Here is a 15,141-nt window from a genome sequence, read left to right as displayed (position 1 = left end):
TATTTAAAATAAATATTTTTATTTTTTTTTTATTATTAAATCTTTATTTAATTAATATTTTTATTTAAAAAGCTTTTTTTTAAATTTAATAAAGTTAAAAAAATCTATAATAATATAAATAATTAAAATTTAATTAATAAATAAATATTTAATAATATTATAATAAATTATTTTTTATTTTTATTTATATTACTTAAAAATTTATTTAATTTTAGTTTATAGTTAAATATATTATAAATTATATAATTTTTTTATATTTTAAAGCCTTTAAGCAGTAATTCTTTAGTTATTAAAATAATAATAAATTTTAAAATATAAAATTATAATATTTTTCTTTATATTAAAGTTAATATTAATAAAATAATATTTTATTATTAATATTTTAAAAAATTAAATTAATATTTATAATAAAAATAATAAATTAAAAATAAAATCTTTAGCTTTAATAAATATATATAAAAATAAATTATTAAAAATAATAATAATAAATATATTTTATAATATATTATTTTTTTATAATTAAAATTTTTATTAATTTATAATAAAAATATATATAAAAATATATATATTATTTATTATATTAATTATATTATTAAAGCCTTTAAACTTTTTAATTAATTTAATTTTTTAAAAAAAATATAATAAATTTAGCTATTAAATATAGTTTATATATAATTTTTTTATTAAATTAATTAAATTATAAAATATTTATAATATAATTAATTAATTAATATAAAAGAATATTATAATACTTTTTTATAATATATTAAAAATATATATTTATAAAAATATTAATATTTTTTACTTTAAAGGTTATTAATAACTTTTTTTTATTTTTATATTTATATAAAATTATTTATAAAATTTAAAAAATATTACTTTTTTTATATAAAAAAAATTATAAAATATTAAATTAAAAAGCTAAAAAAGTTCTTTATAATAATATTATAAAGCTTTTAAATTATTTAATATTAGCTTTACTTTATAATTATAACTTTAATATTATTATATTATTTATATAATATAATTTTATATAATTATAACTATATTAAAGTTTTTTTTTAATTTTTATAATTATTAATAATAATTTTTTTTATTAATAATACTATAATTATTAATAAAGCTATTTTTAATAAAATTTAATAAATATTAATTAATTAAAAACTTATATAATTTTATATATATTTTTAATTAATTATTATAAATAAGATTTAATAAAAAATTTAATAATTATTTTTATTATAAGTATTTTTATAGTTTTTATTAATTTAATATATTATAAGCAGGGGTTATAATATTTTATGCTTAATGGGGAAAAGTAATATAATTTTATATTAAAAATCTTTATTAATTTAAGTATAGTGCCCCTTTTATATTAGCTAATTAGCTGGCTAGTTAAAAAAAGATATATTGGATCACGGCCTTATATCCCCACTTTATCTAACCAGCTTCCCGGGACCTGGGATGGGAAGCGTTCTGTTGGATCACCAGCAACGTGGGAAAAGCCTACGCGTTGCCGTGGCAGTCTAGCTCTTCGTGCTCTAGTTTCAGTCATCTTTCACCTCCACTCTCGGCGAATATAGATGTTTAATTTGAGGCTCTGTGGTCTCAAGCTAGGCAATGAATTTCTTTACTATACGTCCTCAGGCCACCCCTTTTAGAGAGCACTGGAGCATCCGTGCGTACTTTTGGGCCCTAGCAGTAGTACTCAGCTGAGGGCGATCTGGCTCTGAATTAAAGTGCCTCTAAAAAAGGAAAAAAGAGAAAGAAAAAGGGCCAAACTGAACTGGCCTCTGTCCGACCCCCCTGTCACCAGGGCACGGCCATCGTAGCACGCAGCGGATTGCTCCTCGTGCGAGCCTTGGTTACGCGCATCATCTTAGTCCCGGCTATTCTGGTCCCCCCTTTCGTTACCGCCTGCTTGGTTCGGTGCTGTAAGTGTGGGTATCTGTCAGTTTGCCGTGCTGTTCTGTTCCGTTGCGCTCTCAGACAGCCCGGCCTAGCTACGTCTGGCCTTTTCCGCCTTTGATACTTCCGCTCTCTGTTTATGTTACTAGTGCGCCGTACCGTTTATAGCATTTACAGCGTCTTTGTCCTTTTGTTCTGCAAGCATCCAGTGCAAATATTTATCAATACATTTTTACAACTTCCCAGCCGGGTTGCGCCATTATATTCGATTTTCTTCTTCTCTCCTTCTTTTAATTGTCCGGACACGCCCTTGCACTCCTTCCAACTGCCCGACTCAACTTCGCTTTTGCCGTGATAATCCTGGCAATAATTCTTGATATCTTTTAGTTCGAGATTGAACCAACGGATTGAAAATGGGAGACCAACCACACCCGCTACCAAATACTGGCCAGGGGTCCTCAGAATTAGACGGCTGCCCATTCACCTTTCACTGCTCTCCACCTAGCTCAAGTGGCGAGAGCTGCATTGAACCCGATGTACGCTGAGATCTTTCCATTTTTCTCCTTCTTTCGATTGATGTGATGACAATAGTTGACTCTTGTTGCACTAGCCCCAGGCCGAAAGCATGTGCGTAGACGACATCACCCGATTTCATTCCTAAACCCATTCTCCAACTCCGTGTTCTTGTTCTAGTCAGAAAAGTTAATCGAAACTTCTAGGATGGACTCGTCTATGTCATTAACCGAAAGCGTTTACAATTTTCCGCGCCTTTTTGGCCGTACCTATCACGCATATAGAGAAGGATGTGAGATATTAGCAAGAAACTTGGCTACTACGGGCTATAACTGACTCGAACCGGTGTTTAGCGTATGCTTTTCCCAACGATAAACCAGAGATAGAACGGTTGGCTTTGCAAGATGCGATATTCATGAAAATCATGAACAACAGGCTCTATTTTGCACCGCTAAATGACCAACCTCCCAAGCGAGTTTTGGACATTGCTACTGGTGCAGGGGACTGGGCCATTGCAATGGGCGATCGTTTCCCAAATGCAAAAGTCATGGCTACAGACCTGTCGCCAATTCAGCCAGAGACTGTCCCTGAAAATGTCGAATTTTATGTGGAAGATTCGTAAGGAACCCATTCCCACTTCTATTACCTTTTTTTCTCCTCATTCTGACTCATCCCATCTGTCATATATTTATAGGTCCGAACCATGGGACTATAGTGAATCTTTCGACTACATTCATACCAAGACGACGGGTGCGTGTTGGGAGTCGTTCGAGACTCAGATTGCCCAACAGGCCTTTGATACGCTGACGCCCGGCGGATGGCTCGAGTCTCAGGAGATTCTTCCCGTACCACACTGCGACGATGGGACTCTCAAGCCAGACAGTGCACTGGGGTTATGGTTTCGTGACTTTTTAAACGCTGCGGCTGAGGCTCGGCGACCGGTGACAGAAGCATGCAACCTTCGAAGCATATATGAGCGCGTGGGTTTCGTTGATATCCATGAGCGTGTTTACAAGATCCCACTGAACGGATGGGCCAAAGATGCAAAGCTAAAGGAAGTTGGTAAGATGATGGAGCTGAACATGCAGATGGGGCTGAGTGCCTTCTCGCTGGGCCTGTTTAGCCGCATCTATGGGCAAACGCCCGAACAGATTGAGGTGAGATATCATTGATACCAGTTTCTCAGCTCACAAGATGATTAACAGTACGATGGCTACAGGTATCGCTTGTTGAGGTTCGACGAGACGTATCCGATCCATCGATCCACGCCTATCTGCCTTTTTATGTCGTCTGGGGTAGAAAGCCATTCCCAGGTCAAATATAAGAGAATTAAAGCTGAGAGGAGAGTTGTCAATATTACATTCCACCATTTTGTCTATTAGTTTCAAAAAAAAAAAAAAAAAAAAAAAAAAAAAAGCATTGATCATGTAGAGATTCGATTAGCATGGATGCCCGGGCGTTTGGAATAACGTCACACCGCCGGATGGGCGTGGCGAGGAAAGGCTGCAGCTTTGATGTTGATCACACAATTCGTCACGCCATGCATGAATTTATGAAAGCATTGGAATTTGTCTTTACAGGAAAAAAAGAGGCTGGTTATAGCTGAAGCCAAGGTGTTGCTTGGGCCTGAACATCTTATATTTCAATAGAGATAATTTCACAACAGCCCCGATAGTGCTACCTTGGACTTTATTTTCCCCACATCATCGCCGATCTACAGTGCTACAATGTATCTTAGTGTTTAACCAGCCACTGAAGAGCCTTGGCTTTGGTCTCAGGGAGGATTTCAACCAGACGCTCTTGAGAGAGAAACTCGTGATCGGCGTACTCAAAGCCAGGCACAACGGTCTCTGAGATGAGCAGGCCATCGCTGTTCGACTGGCCGTCATCATCAGCGAGTAGGAAGCTCGCTTTCCAAGCGCCCCCTTCTACTATCCACTGTAGCTTTTCTCCACGCTCAACGTTGTGGCCAACAACGAATGATTCAATACGGCCATCCGGGTGGATGAGGACATAGCGGCCGCGGCCACGGTGAAGACTGTGGATGATGCGGCTTCGGTTACGATGAAATGAGCCCATAGGCCGATTGGGGGTCAAATAGTAGAAGATGGTAGTAGAAAGCCGTCTCTTCGAAGGGTCGTAGTCGGCAGGGAGGCCGTTGACGAGATCAATGGTGCGCTGCGAGAGAGGCTCCTCTGGATAGGGAGATGGGATGAAAGTGTCGCTGACGTCTGTGACAGCGAAATAGCCGCCCTCGACGTGCTCGATAAGAGAGAGGGACTTGATAATGGAAGCTACCCCGGCGGATTCGGTGGAGGAGGTTGAGGATGGGGTGAAGGTGGGAGTGATTAGTTTGAGGGTATTTGAGTCGTCGGAATTGCTCATATTGGCGGCTTTAAGAGACACAGAGGAGTTTTGAGGCGTTTTGAACTGCAGGTCAGGTGTATACGCGAGTGCAACCAGTGCTAGTAGCTTACGCAAAGAAGAGTCGGATTCGAATGAAGTTGCAAAAGAAAGAAAGAGAAAAGTAAGATTGGTAATGGATAAATGCTTTAGGCACTGCACTGATGCCTTAGCTTGGAGGATCTTATTTACGGCCGAATAAGCTTGACAAGCTGCATGGACCTTAACTACATTAGTAACTCAGAGTCTATTCGCGCTGTTTCTAACAGAGTTTGCTGTGCTGCTTTGAATTCCACAATATGAAGAAGTTGAGGAATGGCTGGGGAAATTCTAGGCAAAGTCGGAGAAAACGATCAGTAATACCCTGAACCCTTGTTGTTAGGGCTGTTTTGCAGATTGAGATCCATGGCTATAAGATCACCAGTCGGAATCGGAGAATTCTTATCCTGCCCCTGGGACTTTCAATCGACACACTAACACGCCACCGAGGCACCGCTGCCCGTCTTTCCCCAAGCCGGTGGACTGACGTATGCAGCAGGCTGTTAGTGCCTACTAGGCTAGTAGGTACTGAACTAGGTAGACAGTAATACCTCGCGAGGCATCAAATCTCAACCCGAACCATCTCGACTTTGTCTTCTTCTTCATCGTCTTTCTTTCGCCTCACCGTCCAACGAAACTCTCGTAACCCCCGGCGACGCCGCTTTTCCCTGGAAGAGGCACCGGCTGGGGGGAGCAGCACAGAAAAGAACTGGCGAAACCTTCCCTCCCGCGAAGATGATCCCCCGCCATTTGTTCCGGGGATGCGGCACCGTCCGTTTATCGGACCAGGCTCCTCGCATGACGCTGCTGGCAACCTGTCGACAGAACGGCTCTCATCTGAGAAGCAGCATCAGCATCAGCCGCAATTGGCGCCCCCTATCGCAATCAGCTCGACGACATCGTCCATATCACGAAGATCCCCACGAGCGCCTGCGCAGCGCAAAGCCTCTCGTGTCCAATGCCTTGGCGGGCAAGTTTACCAACGCGGGCACTGGCCGCAACTCGCGCACGCTCGTAGTCGCCACGGTGGCTGCCGCGGTAGCCTTTTACATGTACAACTCGCAGACGGTGCCGGTGACTGGGCGGCGGCGCTTCAACTTCCTGTCCGACACGCTAGTTGCGCAGGCCTATGCGAGAGCTGCTGAAGCGATTGTGAGGCAGGTCGAGGAGCAGGGAGGGCACTTCTTATCGGACTGGGACCCGCGGACGATTCTGGTCAAGAGGGTTATGCAGAGGTTGATTCCGGTCAGCGGGATGGAGAACCTAGACTGGGAAGTCCGAGTGATTGCGGATAGCCGTACGTTTCTATTACCTCCCTCGCTGATTCCTGGCATTGTGCTCTGCTAACATCTATCTTTGCGCAACGTGATAGGAACGGCAAACGCTTTTGTTATCCCAGGCGGCAAAGTCTTTGTCCACAGCGGCATTCTCAATGTTTGCCGCAGCGAAGATGCCCTCGCGGCTGTCCTGGGCCACGAAATCGCACACAACACGGCTTCCCATGCTGCGGAGCGCCTATCTGCTGCATGGGTTGGCAACCTCACAGTTGGCAGTCTCTTCTTCCTTGCCGGAGCGCTGCCGGGCCTGGCGCTGTTCGGCTTATGGAACGTGATTGGAGGGTACTATTTGCAAGATCTGCTCTTCTACCTACCCATGGGCCGCAAGCAGGAGAGCGAGGCCGACTACATTGGCTTAATGATGATGGCAGAGGCTTGCTACGATCCCCGACAGGCCGTTGGATTCTGGCAAAGGATGGAGACAATACAGCGGCTGGGCGGGCAAGAGGTCCCCGAGATGCTTAGCACGCATCCATCGGTATGTTATCATCGTCCCTGCTATCAATTATTTGATGTTGAGGGCTAATAGAGCATTATTGCGAAATAGAACGAGCATCGGATCGCCAAAATTGAGCAGTGGCTGCCGGAGGCGATGAAGAAGCGCATGGAGAGCGACTGTAGAACGACATCGGCGTTTGCAGACAGGTTTAGAGAGGCGCTGAGGAAGCGACGGCCAATTGTGATTGAGCTTTAGCATAGGCGGCTTTTGATATATTGTAGGATCAAACTACGAAGGAACTTGGAAACTCGAATTCCACTCATAGATTAATAACAATTTGGCGATACCACTCTCACACGACGGAAGGGAGCTATTGAAACCACTGACTGCATATTGCCTGCCAGTTACCAACCCAATTTGACTTGTAGACATCAGGACTGAATTGAATAAGTCATCGGCTAAGTAATATCTGCCCAGCTACTACTCCGTATGTCTCTTGGGTTAGACTTACACGTAGTCTATATGTAATCATTAGTGCAATTAGCGGTTATTGTATGTGTTAGGCATTATGTAGGCATTATGGCATATGATAAACCTCGGCTCACGAGACCTTTGCAATCCGCCCCTCATCATTCGTCAGGCCACCCGGTTACCCCAAACCCGCCAAATCCGGGGGTTTTGCGTCCACTGAACAAAGCCGGCATAGCGCTGACCCTCTTTCGTCTTTCGCTGTGCGTGCCGAGGTAACTTTGCCCGCCCTTTTCAACTGGTGAGCTCCAGCTTTTCTACCGATCGCCATCTTCTTCTTCTTCTACCTGCCATCTTACTTCCTTTTCCGCCATTCTCTGTGCTTGTCCACGAGATTATCGAAACATTCAAGCGACCTCGATCTCATCAGCATCATTCCTTTCAGCGCCAAGCTTACATAGCAAACGAAACAACCAACAATGGCCGACAAGTCTTTCACCACAGCCGACGTCAGCTCGCACAAGGACGATGCGAACGGCTACTGGCTCATTGTCGAGGACGGCGTCTACGACGTCACCAGTGCGTTTCCCCCCCCCCCTCCTTTTCTCTCTCTCCTCGCGCATGCGAGATGGACTACTACTTGCAGCGGAAGAAAGAAAGTCGTGACTAACGGGGCGTGATGCGCGAACCTCTAGACTTCCTCGAAGAGCACCCCGGCGGCTCCAAGATCCTGAAGCGCTTTGCTGGCAAGAACGCGACCAAGGCGTTCTGGAAATACCACAATGAGAGCGTGCTGGAGAAGTACGGCGGCAAATACAAGATCGGTACCGTCAAGGAGGCCCCGAAGCTGTAAAAGGAATATCTTTCTTTCTTTTGTGTACAATCTTTTTGTCGGTTTTGTAAAGGAATTGCTATTTGGGCGTTTATATATACCACCTGTGGTAATAGACAATTGGGTACAGCCTAAGACATGCGATAGCTGGGTTCGTCCGATTTTGGTTTCATCTACTGGCATATGCTGGGTGTTGCGTCCATGTGCTTTGGGCTATGCCCAGGTATTCCGTGAATTTTTGCGTCTTTGGAGCGAAATCTACGGAGAAAGAAATACACAACGCGTTTTTTCCTGCATTCCTGAAGTGTATTATGCATGTCAGGAACTGAAACGGCAGGTTTATTACATCTGTGACTAGAAAGTCAAGAAATGCTACATAGGCTCTTTTATTCATAGCAAAGTAATTCTTATTTGACATGTTTTTGTTTTCCTCGAAAGGCATATAGTTAGTCAGCCTCTGCGCAGAGAGTTTATTGGTAGTAGCTCTGTGGAAGTAGATTTACAGCAACAGTAACGTTTTTCTTCATCTGTTAGTCTAGTATACTAATATACGCTAGATTGGAGGTAATTAGATATATAATATATAGGGTAGAATAGAGATAGGTTCTGAGATAATTGTCAACCAGCCATCACGAGCCGTCCGACTATCGGCCTCCTCACATGTTCATCATTGCGCCATCTTCTTCATGCAGGTAGTAATATATGCAGTGGATTTAAATTTGCTTTCCCTTAAAAATGCGTGGAAAATATCAAATTCCCTATAGGGTATTTAAATCTGATTCTTAACTTTATAGTGAACTATTTATGTTGGGATATCAGATCCTACTATACCGATATGTGTGTGTGTGTGTGTTATATTTTACATTTATTTTCTATGGATATATATTATCCAATTTGATCAACCTTTTTTATTATCTTCTCAGATACCCTAGGCCGTATTAAAAGAAATACCTTCGCACTCCAAGGGATCGGCATGTACTGGTATCTTACTTTCAATTTCAGCTGCTTATTCTCCGCTCGTTTCCACAATGATGATGCCCAGATCGTATAACACGATATTCAACGACTTGATGAGCAAAAGACACCAGCCACACAAGACTACTAGTATATACAAAATCCCACATCTAGCAAATCTCCATCTCCAAACTACCAACCTGCTTCCAAACGATTGGTGGGATTCCCGGCACTCCTTTGATTACTTATTTCACTTGGATCACCATCTCTGGGCCCCGTCGGGACAAGCACATGTAGCTGTGCGAGGTTCCTGCGCTAGGCACGTCAGCTAAAGCACGTTGGCACTGTCACGTTATGCCTAAAACGGGCTTACGCTGGCCAGCAGCGGCAGCAACTTGCGAGCAGAGCACTCGTGAGAAAGACTTTGCGAATCCATTCTGCGGTCTGGAGCAGCAAAGTGGAGAAGAGCCTGATGGCCCAATTCTATACGCAACATAGACACAGTAGATATAAATGCCCTCTCAATTTCTCCCCTCTTTTCCCTTTCTCTCATTATTCTTCTATTTACATTCTCTAGTTTCTTCTACCAACAGGCTAGTAATACTATTGGCGGGGCAGCTCATCTTGTTTCCACTTACACTCATCTCTTCAGAATATACTCACTCAGACTCACTTATAACCCTTTACTGCCTTCTCCATAATCTTCATCATATTAAAAAAAAAATCTCATCATGGCAGATCTCTTCGATATTCAAGCCCAATCCGCGCGCCTAGAGCGGCAAGGCCTTCCTCAGCAATCTCAGCATAATAACACACTCCCACCTCTCCATCTCATTCACGCTGCCGAGGCCTCCCTGCCCAATCCATCTGGCCCAGGCTACCTTTCTGGCCAGCCTGCTACCGAAGTTGCCTCGCATATCACGAAAGATATCGTCCCAGCGTTATGCGGTCAATCCCAATCGAGCCGCTATTTCGGCTTCGTCACCGGTGGCGTCCTTCCTGTAGCTGAATGGGCCGACAATGTCGTCTCTCGCATGGATCAAAATGTACAAGTCCATTTGCCTGAGCAATCTGTATCCACAATGGTTGAGAATGCAGCTCTGGAGATGTTGTTGAATCTGCTTCGCCTGGGTCCAGATTGGAGAGGCCGGACTTTCACCACCGGAGCCACTGCCAGCAATGTTCTGGGCTTGGCCTGTGGCAGAGAGGCCGTTCTTGAGAAAAAGGGCGCCTCAGTGGGCGAACTAGGCTTGCTGGGCGCTTGCGTCAAAGCAGGCGTTTCTGAGATTCAAGTCCTTACTAGCGGAGGTCACAGTTCGCTCTCCAAAGCAGCGAGTATAGTTGGTCTAGGGAGAGCGTCTGTCAAGGAGCTTCCTCGAAGTGCGGCTCAGCCTTGGAAGTTGGACCTTGATGCAGTAGAGAGAGAATTGGGCCGCCAAGGAACAGTAAGCATCATTGCTGTCAGTATGGGAGAAGTAAACACTGGTGGCTATGCTCTTGACAATGTCGACGAGTGGAAGAAGTTGAGGAACCTAGCGGATCAACATGATGCCTGGATTCACGTGGATGGAGGTACGTTGACTCTTAAACACAAAGACAAAGATGGCTAGATCAAGGGAAACAATCCTCAGGGTACTAATTTCTCTAACTGTAGCCTTTGGAATCTTCAGCCGCGCCTTAGAAACAGGCAAAGACGAATATCAGTTGCTTCATGATCGAGCCGACGGCATCGACCTAGCCGATAGTATCACGGTTGATGGCCACAAGATGCTCAACGTTGTATGTAAAACCTGCACCCCCCATTCATGCCCAACCTCCATTGGAAAATTAAATGCTTCATGTCACTAATAATCTTCAGCCATACGACTGCGGCATGTTTTTCACCCGCACTCCAACTATCCTTCAATCCGTCTTTGTCAACCCAAACGCTGCATATCTCTCTTCCGGCGGCACAGCGGCCAGTATCCCATCTCCTCTAAATATTGGCCTCGAAAACTCGAGGCGATTCCGCGCGCTGCCGGCCTACGCCGCTCTCCTCAGCCAGGGCCGCCCTGGCTATGCCAAGCTATTTCACAACATGGCCCAAGTATCGCGGAGGTTGGCCATTTTCCTGCGAGAGTCGCCGTATTATGAGCTCCTTCCAGACGAGAGCGGTGACGTTGAAGAAATTTTCATTATTGTTTTATTTAGGGCCAAGGATAGGAAGTTGAATGATGAGCTAGTGGCCAAGATCAACGCAACGAGGCAGATGTACGTGAGCGGGACGAGCTGGAAGGGCGAGAAGGCTGTGAGAGTCGCCGTCTCAAATTGGATGGTCGATATCGAAAGAGAATTCCGAGTCGTGTCAGCGCTTTTGAATGCCGTTGCCGAGGGTAGAGAATTCGATATCGAGAAGGCGTAAATATTGAAAGAAAATCGGTCCCCATTCTGGGTATCGTAGTAGGAAAAAAAAGCAGAAATTAAATGCCAATACTGGAAATAAATCATCGCTCGTAGTTTGAATGCGTTGCCTCCATGCTAATCTCTATCCCACAGCCCATCTTGCTTCCCTCCTCTCTGCTCTCTTGCGCCCTTCATCTTCTCGCTCTCTCTCTCTCTTCTTAACCGAATTTCTTGGATCCTCCCTTCTGTGACAACTTCTTGCTGCCCTTCTTCCCCGGCCCAATCAGCTCAAGATGGCCCGCTCTCTCGCCCAGCAGCGCCTCTGTCTTGGCTGCCATGCCTGATGTGAATTTCTTGAGAAGCTTGTCGGCGCTGGGCTTCGACTTCTTGGGCTTGGTGACCTTGGACGCCTGGCGCTTCGAGTGGACGGCCTTTGGCGCAGCGGCCTTGTTGGATTTTTTTATTGTGCCTTGCGCCATGTTTGCGCCCTCTTTCCTCGCTGGCAGATTTGATGTGCAGTGGAAAGACGCACGATGGAGCGTTTCTGCGTAGCGGGGGATATTTCTTTTTTTTTTTTTTTTTTCCCTTTCTCTCTTTTTTTTTCTACTAGAGCCGCTGATAAGGATAAGCTTAGATAGGCAAACTATACACCACCGACTATTTGCCGAAAGCGCTGGCGGGCGCTAGTATGCACAGTACCACTATTTGACTGACATGTTTGATGTTAAATCCCCAGAATCTTTGCGTATAGGCAGTATTTAAGGAAAAACGGCTAAATATGTATTCCTGAGTAGAAATTACCGTAATGCAATATAAGACCCGCTAGTTTACTCGGAAAATTTGCAGTTGATGAAAAGAGGAAAAGAGAAAGAATGATATTCAAATCCCAGTTCTAACCACAACGCCGGCTCTGTCGTTTCGCTGTATAATACTGGAACAGACTACTGATATCTTCGCTATATACATGCATCCATGCACTCAAACGCCAACTTGGCACCATGGTCCCAATCTTACCAGCCGTCGCCCCAACCATCATCATCCTCCTCCGTTTCTTTAGGTGTCAGGTCAATCTTCTTCGCTACAGGCTTTGCCGTAGGCTTTGCTGCAGGTTTCGCGACTGCTTTTGCTGCAGGCTTTTTAGCAGTGCTAGGTTTTGACAGTCCTTTGGGCAGAGGCTTGCTGGGTCCTTTTTTCGCTTGCGCCGCGAGCCAACCAGCAAAATCAGGCTCCTCTTCACCGAATGGCGTAGCAGACACAGACGCAGACGTAGATGTATTGGCAGCCATAGAAGGTGTATCAAAGGTGTCATCATCCGGAAGATCGCCCCACGCATCACCTGCGTCGTCGTCGTCATCGTCTGGTAGGAATTGCCCAGCAATTGCAGTGGCAACGCCTGGTGTCGATGGGCCAGATGTTATGGGGGGAGGCGATGCCACAGCTTGGCGGTGAAGAGCTGATGCTGACGACGTAGCTGATCTTTTCACCTCAGGCCTAGGTGGTGGAGAAACAGCAGCTGGAGCTGGGCTATTTTCTGTTTGCATATCTCCAGCAACAGCAGTCAGTTTATTTGTAAAAGATGAGATGGCCCATCCTGCCCAGCTGGCTCCAGGAGACGCACTTGGCTGTGCCGAGTTAACTTGCACAGCGGAAGCATCAGTCGATTGAGGGGGCGGTAAAACGGTGTCTGGCATAGCAGCAGCAGCTTTGCGAACTTTTTGTAGATAAATGTCCATTGTACGAGATGCTTGGTCACGGATCATCTTTTCTTTATCAATCAGAGCAGGGCAGACCACTGGCAAGACGCGGGTGGCGCAGTCATCTTCATTAAAATATTCAGCCGTTGCAGCCAAAGCCATGAGCGCAGCATTTCTGGCGTGCACAAAAGGATCCCGCAAAGAACGGGTAAAGGCAGCTATTAGCACCTTTGATCTTGAGGATGTGCCAAGATTCTTTGCAATCTTGCCAAGGCAGATAGTTGTGTTCGTACGAATACCAGGCTGTTCATCGTTTGCCGTCTTTGCAAGCTGCTTCAGAAGGTCACCGTTAATGGTGCGGTCTGATAATTTCCCAATAACGACCAGCACTGATTTTAATGTCTGTTCTCGAACCACAGGAGCTGCATCCGTAAAGCCGGTAGCCTGATATCCTTATTAGCACCCCAGCGTCATGAAAAGGTAGGGAAGTAGCATACTAGCTGTGGGAATATTTTGTCATTGACAATTCTCTGCGATAATTGTTCAATTATGAGGGGGAGGCCGTCCAACAGGCATACCCGAATGCCCCGATCAGGGTTAGTAAAGGCGCGAACGATGAAGGGTGCGATTTTCGATTCAAAATCATCAGAGGGCAGCTTGGCAGCTATTTTCAACACAACAGTGAGAGCTTTGGAACCGCCGCCGCCAAATTCAACAGATTTCACTAACTCCGGGAGAACTTTGGATTTGAAGAATTCTTCAGGAAAGTCGTCCGTTACTTGATCCAAGGTGCTAACAAACTCAAGAGTTAGATAGAAGAGCATGATTATGGTGATGACAAGAAAAATGCTTACTCGAGAAACTCATCTCGTTCATCAGGGTTTTTCATTCCCAAGTTGTCTATTCCGTCTGTCAAATGAATCAAAGGGGTATCAAAAAACGAGCCGGATCGGCGCCCCATGTCAAGAAAATTGGCTGCACTTATCCGTGCTTTAGGGTTGGCGTTGCAAAGGCGTCTATAGGCAGTATGCATTGTGGGGGGGATATTTTTTGTTTGGCCAGCTTGATCTGGGCCTAGAAAGTCGCTATTGAAAACTTCAAATATCAGGGTTCCAAAGTTGAAAGAGTCCAGAGCGTACAGAGGATGCGATTTGGTCGCTCCCCATCCTCCTTGGGCCACTTCTGGCGGCGCATATCGACCAGAATCAGGAACTAAGCTTCCGTAGCTCTAGGCAAAGTATTGGCAAATTGCAATTTCCGTGCTTGGAAGATCTGAAAACTTACATCAAGAGTAGTCTCGCTCTCCTTAACATTGCTCAGAACTTCAAAGCCGCCCAATCTCCACTCTCCGCTTTCTGAAGTATATATCGAGCCGACTTTCAGGCTTCCGTGCTTTGAAGAAGCATCGTCGTTGATGAATTTAAGGGTTTGCTGGACAATAATTAGCATTTGAGCATTGTAGATGCTACTTTTCTGACAAAGCTCTTACAGCGACTGTATATATGCCCCATTTGATCGTCTCGGGACTCAAGCTCTTCCTTTTAACATGCCACCGAAGAGGGACAACGCGCTCAGTAGCGATGTAGATATATGTGTCTGTCTAGTTGCTCGACAATCAGCTCTGAAGCGTGGCCATGGCGGCCGCACCGCATACCTCGACAGTGTCTAGGACTTTGATAACGCCTGGGTGTCGCAATGTTCGCAGTTTCCTTAGCGCGTTCTTTGCGAGCGGCAGCTGGCTCTTCTTCGCCGTGATGTCGAATGAGAAGATGCTGCAGTTCGATCCATCCTCCTAAGGCCGCAATAGTAAGTTTGTGTAGAGCAAAGCACGGTCAGTTTTTTTGCAGCTAAGCTTACCCGCCTAGTTCCGTTGTATAAGGTCCAGATCGACTCGTCTACGTCGACTTTGTCGCCGAATGTGTAAGGGAAAGGAGGGCCCTGCGATATGGCCGAAGCCACGGCAGACTTGAGAAAGTCCATATGACGGGGATTTAGGCGGAGACAGAAGATCGGTAAATGCGCAAATGGAACTGTATTAAGCGAGGCGCGGAGTATGAATTCTGTCTTCGTTTGCGACTGAATGGATAGGGAAATGAGGCTTGCGACACCATCTTGACGACGTGTAGTTCCAGGAAGCTCCCCGCGCTACCACGTGTCAAACACCGCCTACGC

At 44.9% G+C, this 15,141-nt stretch overlaps 7 protein-coding genes across 7 annotated transcripts; 4 read left to right on the top strand and 3 right to left on the bottom strand.

Annotated features, from left to right (window-relative positions):
- The first annotated feature begins 1,516 nt into the window (after nt 1–1,516).
- On the top strand, nt 1,517–4,138 carry TrAFT101_006989 (uncharacterized protein). The gene is made up of 6 exons (XM_024906906.2): nt 1,517–2,444; nt 2,519–2,535; nt 2,628–2,713; nt 2,775–3,039; nt 3,116–3,578; nt 3,641–4,138. Exons 1-6 carry the CDS (start codon nt 2,322–2,324, stop codon nt 3,743–3,745), a joined length of 1,059 nt encoding a protein of 352 aa, XP_024758637.1. The 5' UTR covers nt 1,517–2,321; the 3' UTR covers nt 3,746–4,138.
- On the bottom strand, nt 3,880–5,113 carry TrAFT101_006988 (uncharacterized protein). The gene has a single exon (XM_024908548.2). The coding sequence runs from the start codon at nt 4,804–4,806 to the stop codon at nt 4,156–4,158; it is 651 nt and encodes a 216-aa protein (XP_024758636.1). The 5' UTR covers nt 4,807–5,113; the 3' UTR covers nt 3,880–4,155.
- A 40-nt stretch (nt 5,114–5,153) lies between these two features.
- TrAFT101_006987 (uncharacterized protein) lies at nt 5,154–7,022 on the top strand. The gene is made up of 3 exons (XM_024900703.2): nt 5,154–6,160; nt 6,236–6,678; nt 6,748–7,022. Exons 1-3 carry the CDS (start codon nt 5,599–5,601, stop codon nt 6,892–6,894), a joined length of 1,152 nt encoding a protein of 383 aa, XP_024758635.1. The 5' UTR covers nt 5,154–5,598; the 3' UTR covers nt 6,895–7,022.
- A 564-nt stretch (nt 7,023–7,586) lies between these two features.
- TrAFT101_006986 (uncharacterized protein) lies at nt 7,587–7,960 on the top strand (the record flags this gene model as incomplete). The annotated part of the gene is made up of 2 exons (XM_024904207.1): nt 7,587–7,686; nt 7,803–7,960. 2 exons carry the CDS (start codon nt 7,587–7,589, stop codon nt 7,958–7,960), a joined length of 258 nt encoding a protein of 85 aa, XP_024758634.1.
- Nucleotides 7,961–9,427: 1,467 nt separating this feature from the next.
- Nucleotides 9,428–11,596, top strand: TrAFT101_006985 (uncharacterized protein). Its single transcript, XM_024900590.2, has 3 exons — nt 9,428–10,465; nt 10,548–10,672; nt 10,752–11,596. Exons 1-3 carry the CDS (start codon nt 9,625–9,627, stop codon nt 11,292–11,294), a joined length of 1,509 nt encoding a protein of 502 aa, XP_024758633.1. The 5' UTR covers nt 9,428–9,624; the 3' UTR covers nt 11,295–11,596.
- TrAFT101_006984 (uncharacterized protein) lies at nt 11,494–11,754 on the bottom strand (the record flags this gene model as incomplete). The annotated part of the gene is made up of 1 exon (XM_024910068.1): nt 11,494–11,754. One exon carries the CDS (start codon nt 11,752–11,754, stop codon nt 11,494–11,496), a length of 261 nt encoding a protein of 86 aa, XP_024758632.1.
- A 338-nt stretch (nt 11,755–12,092) lies between these two features.
- Nucleotides 12,093–15,107, bottom strand: TrAFT101_006983 (uncharacterized protein). The gene is made up of 7 exons (XM_024902030.2): nt 14,827–15,107; nt 14,624–14,761; nt 14,459–14,569; nt 14,254–14,400; nt 13,824–14,197; nt 13,467–13,761; nt 12,093–13,413 (listed from the first exon to the last, which is right to left on the bottom strand). The coding sequence occupies exons 1-7, from the start codon at nt 14,947–14,949 to the stop codon at nt 12,286–12,288; spliced, it is 2,316 nt and encodes a 771-aa protein (XP_024758631.1). The 5' UTR covers nt 14,950–15,107; the 3' UTR covers nt 12,093–12,285.
- Nucleotides 15,108–15,141: the final 34 nt, after the last annotated feature.

This window comes from Trichoderma asperellum, chromosome 4 (genome assembly GCF_020647865.1).
Source record: "Trichoderma asperellum chromosome 4, complete sequence".
Classification (NCBI taxonomy): domain Eukaryota; kingdom Fungi; phylum Ascomycota; class Sordariomycetes; order Hypocreales; family Hypocreaceae; genus Trichoderma; species Trichoderma asperellum.
The sequence above is the reverse complement of the archived record's forward strand: the minus strand, read 5'-3'. Positions and strand labels throughout refer to the sequence as shown.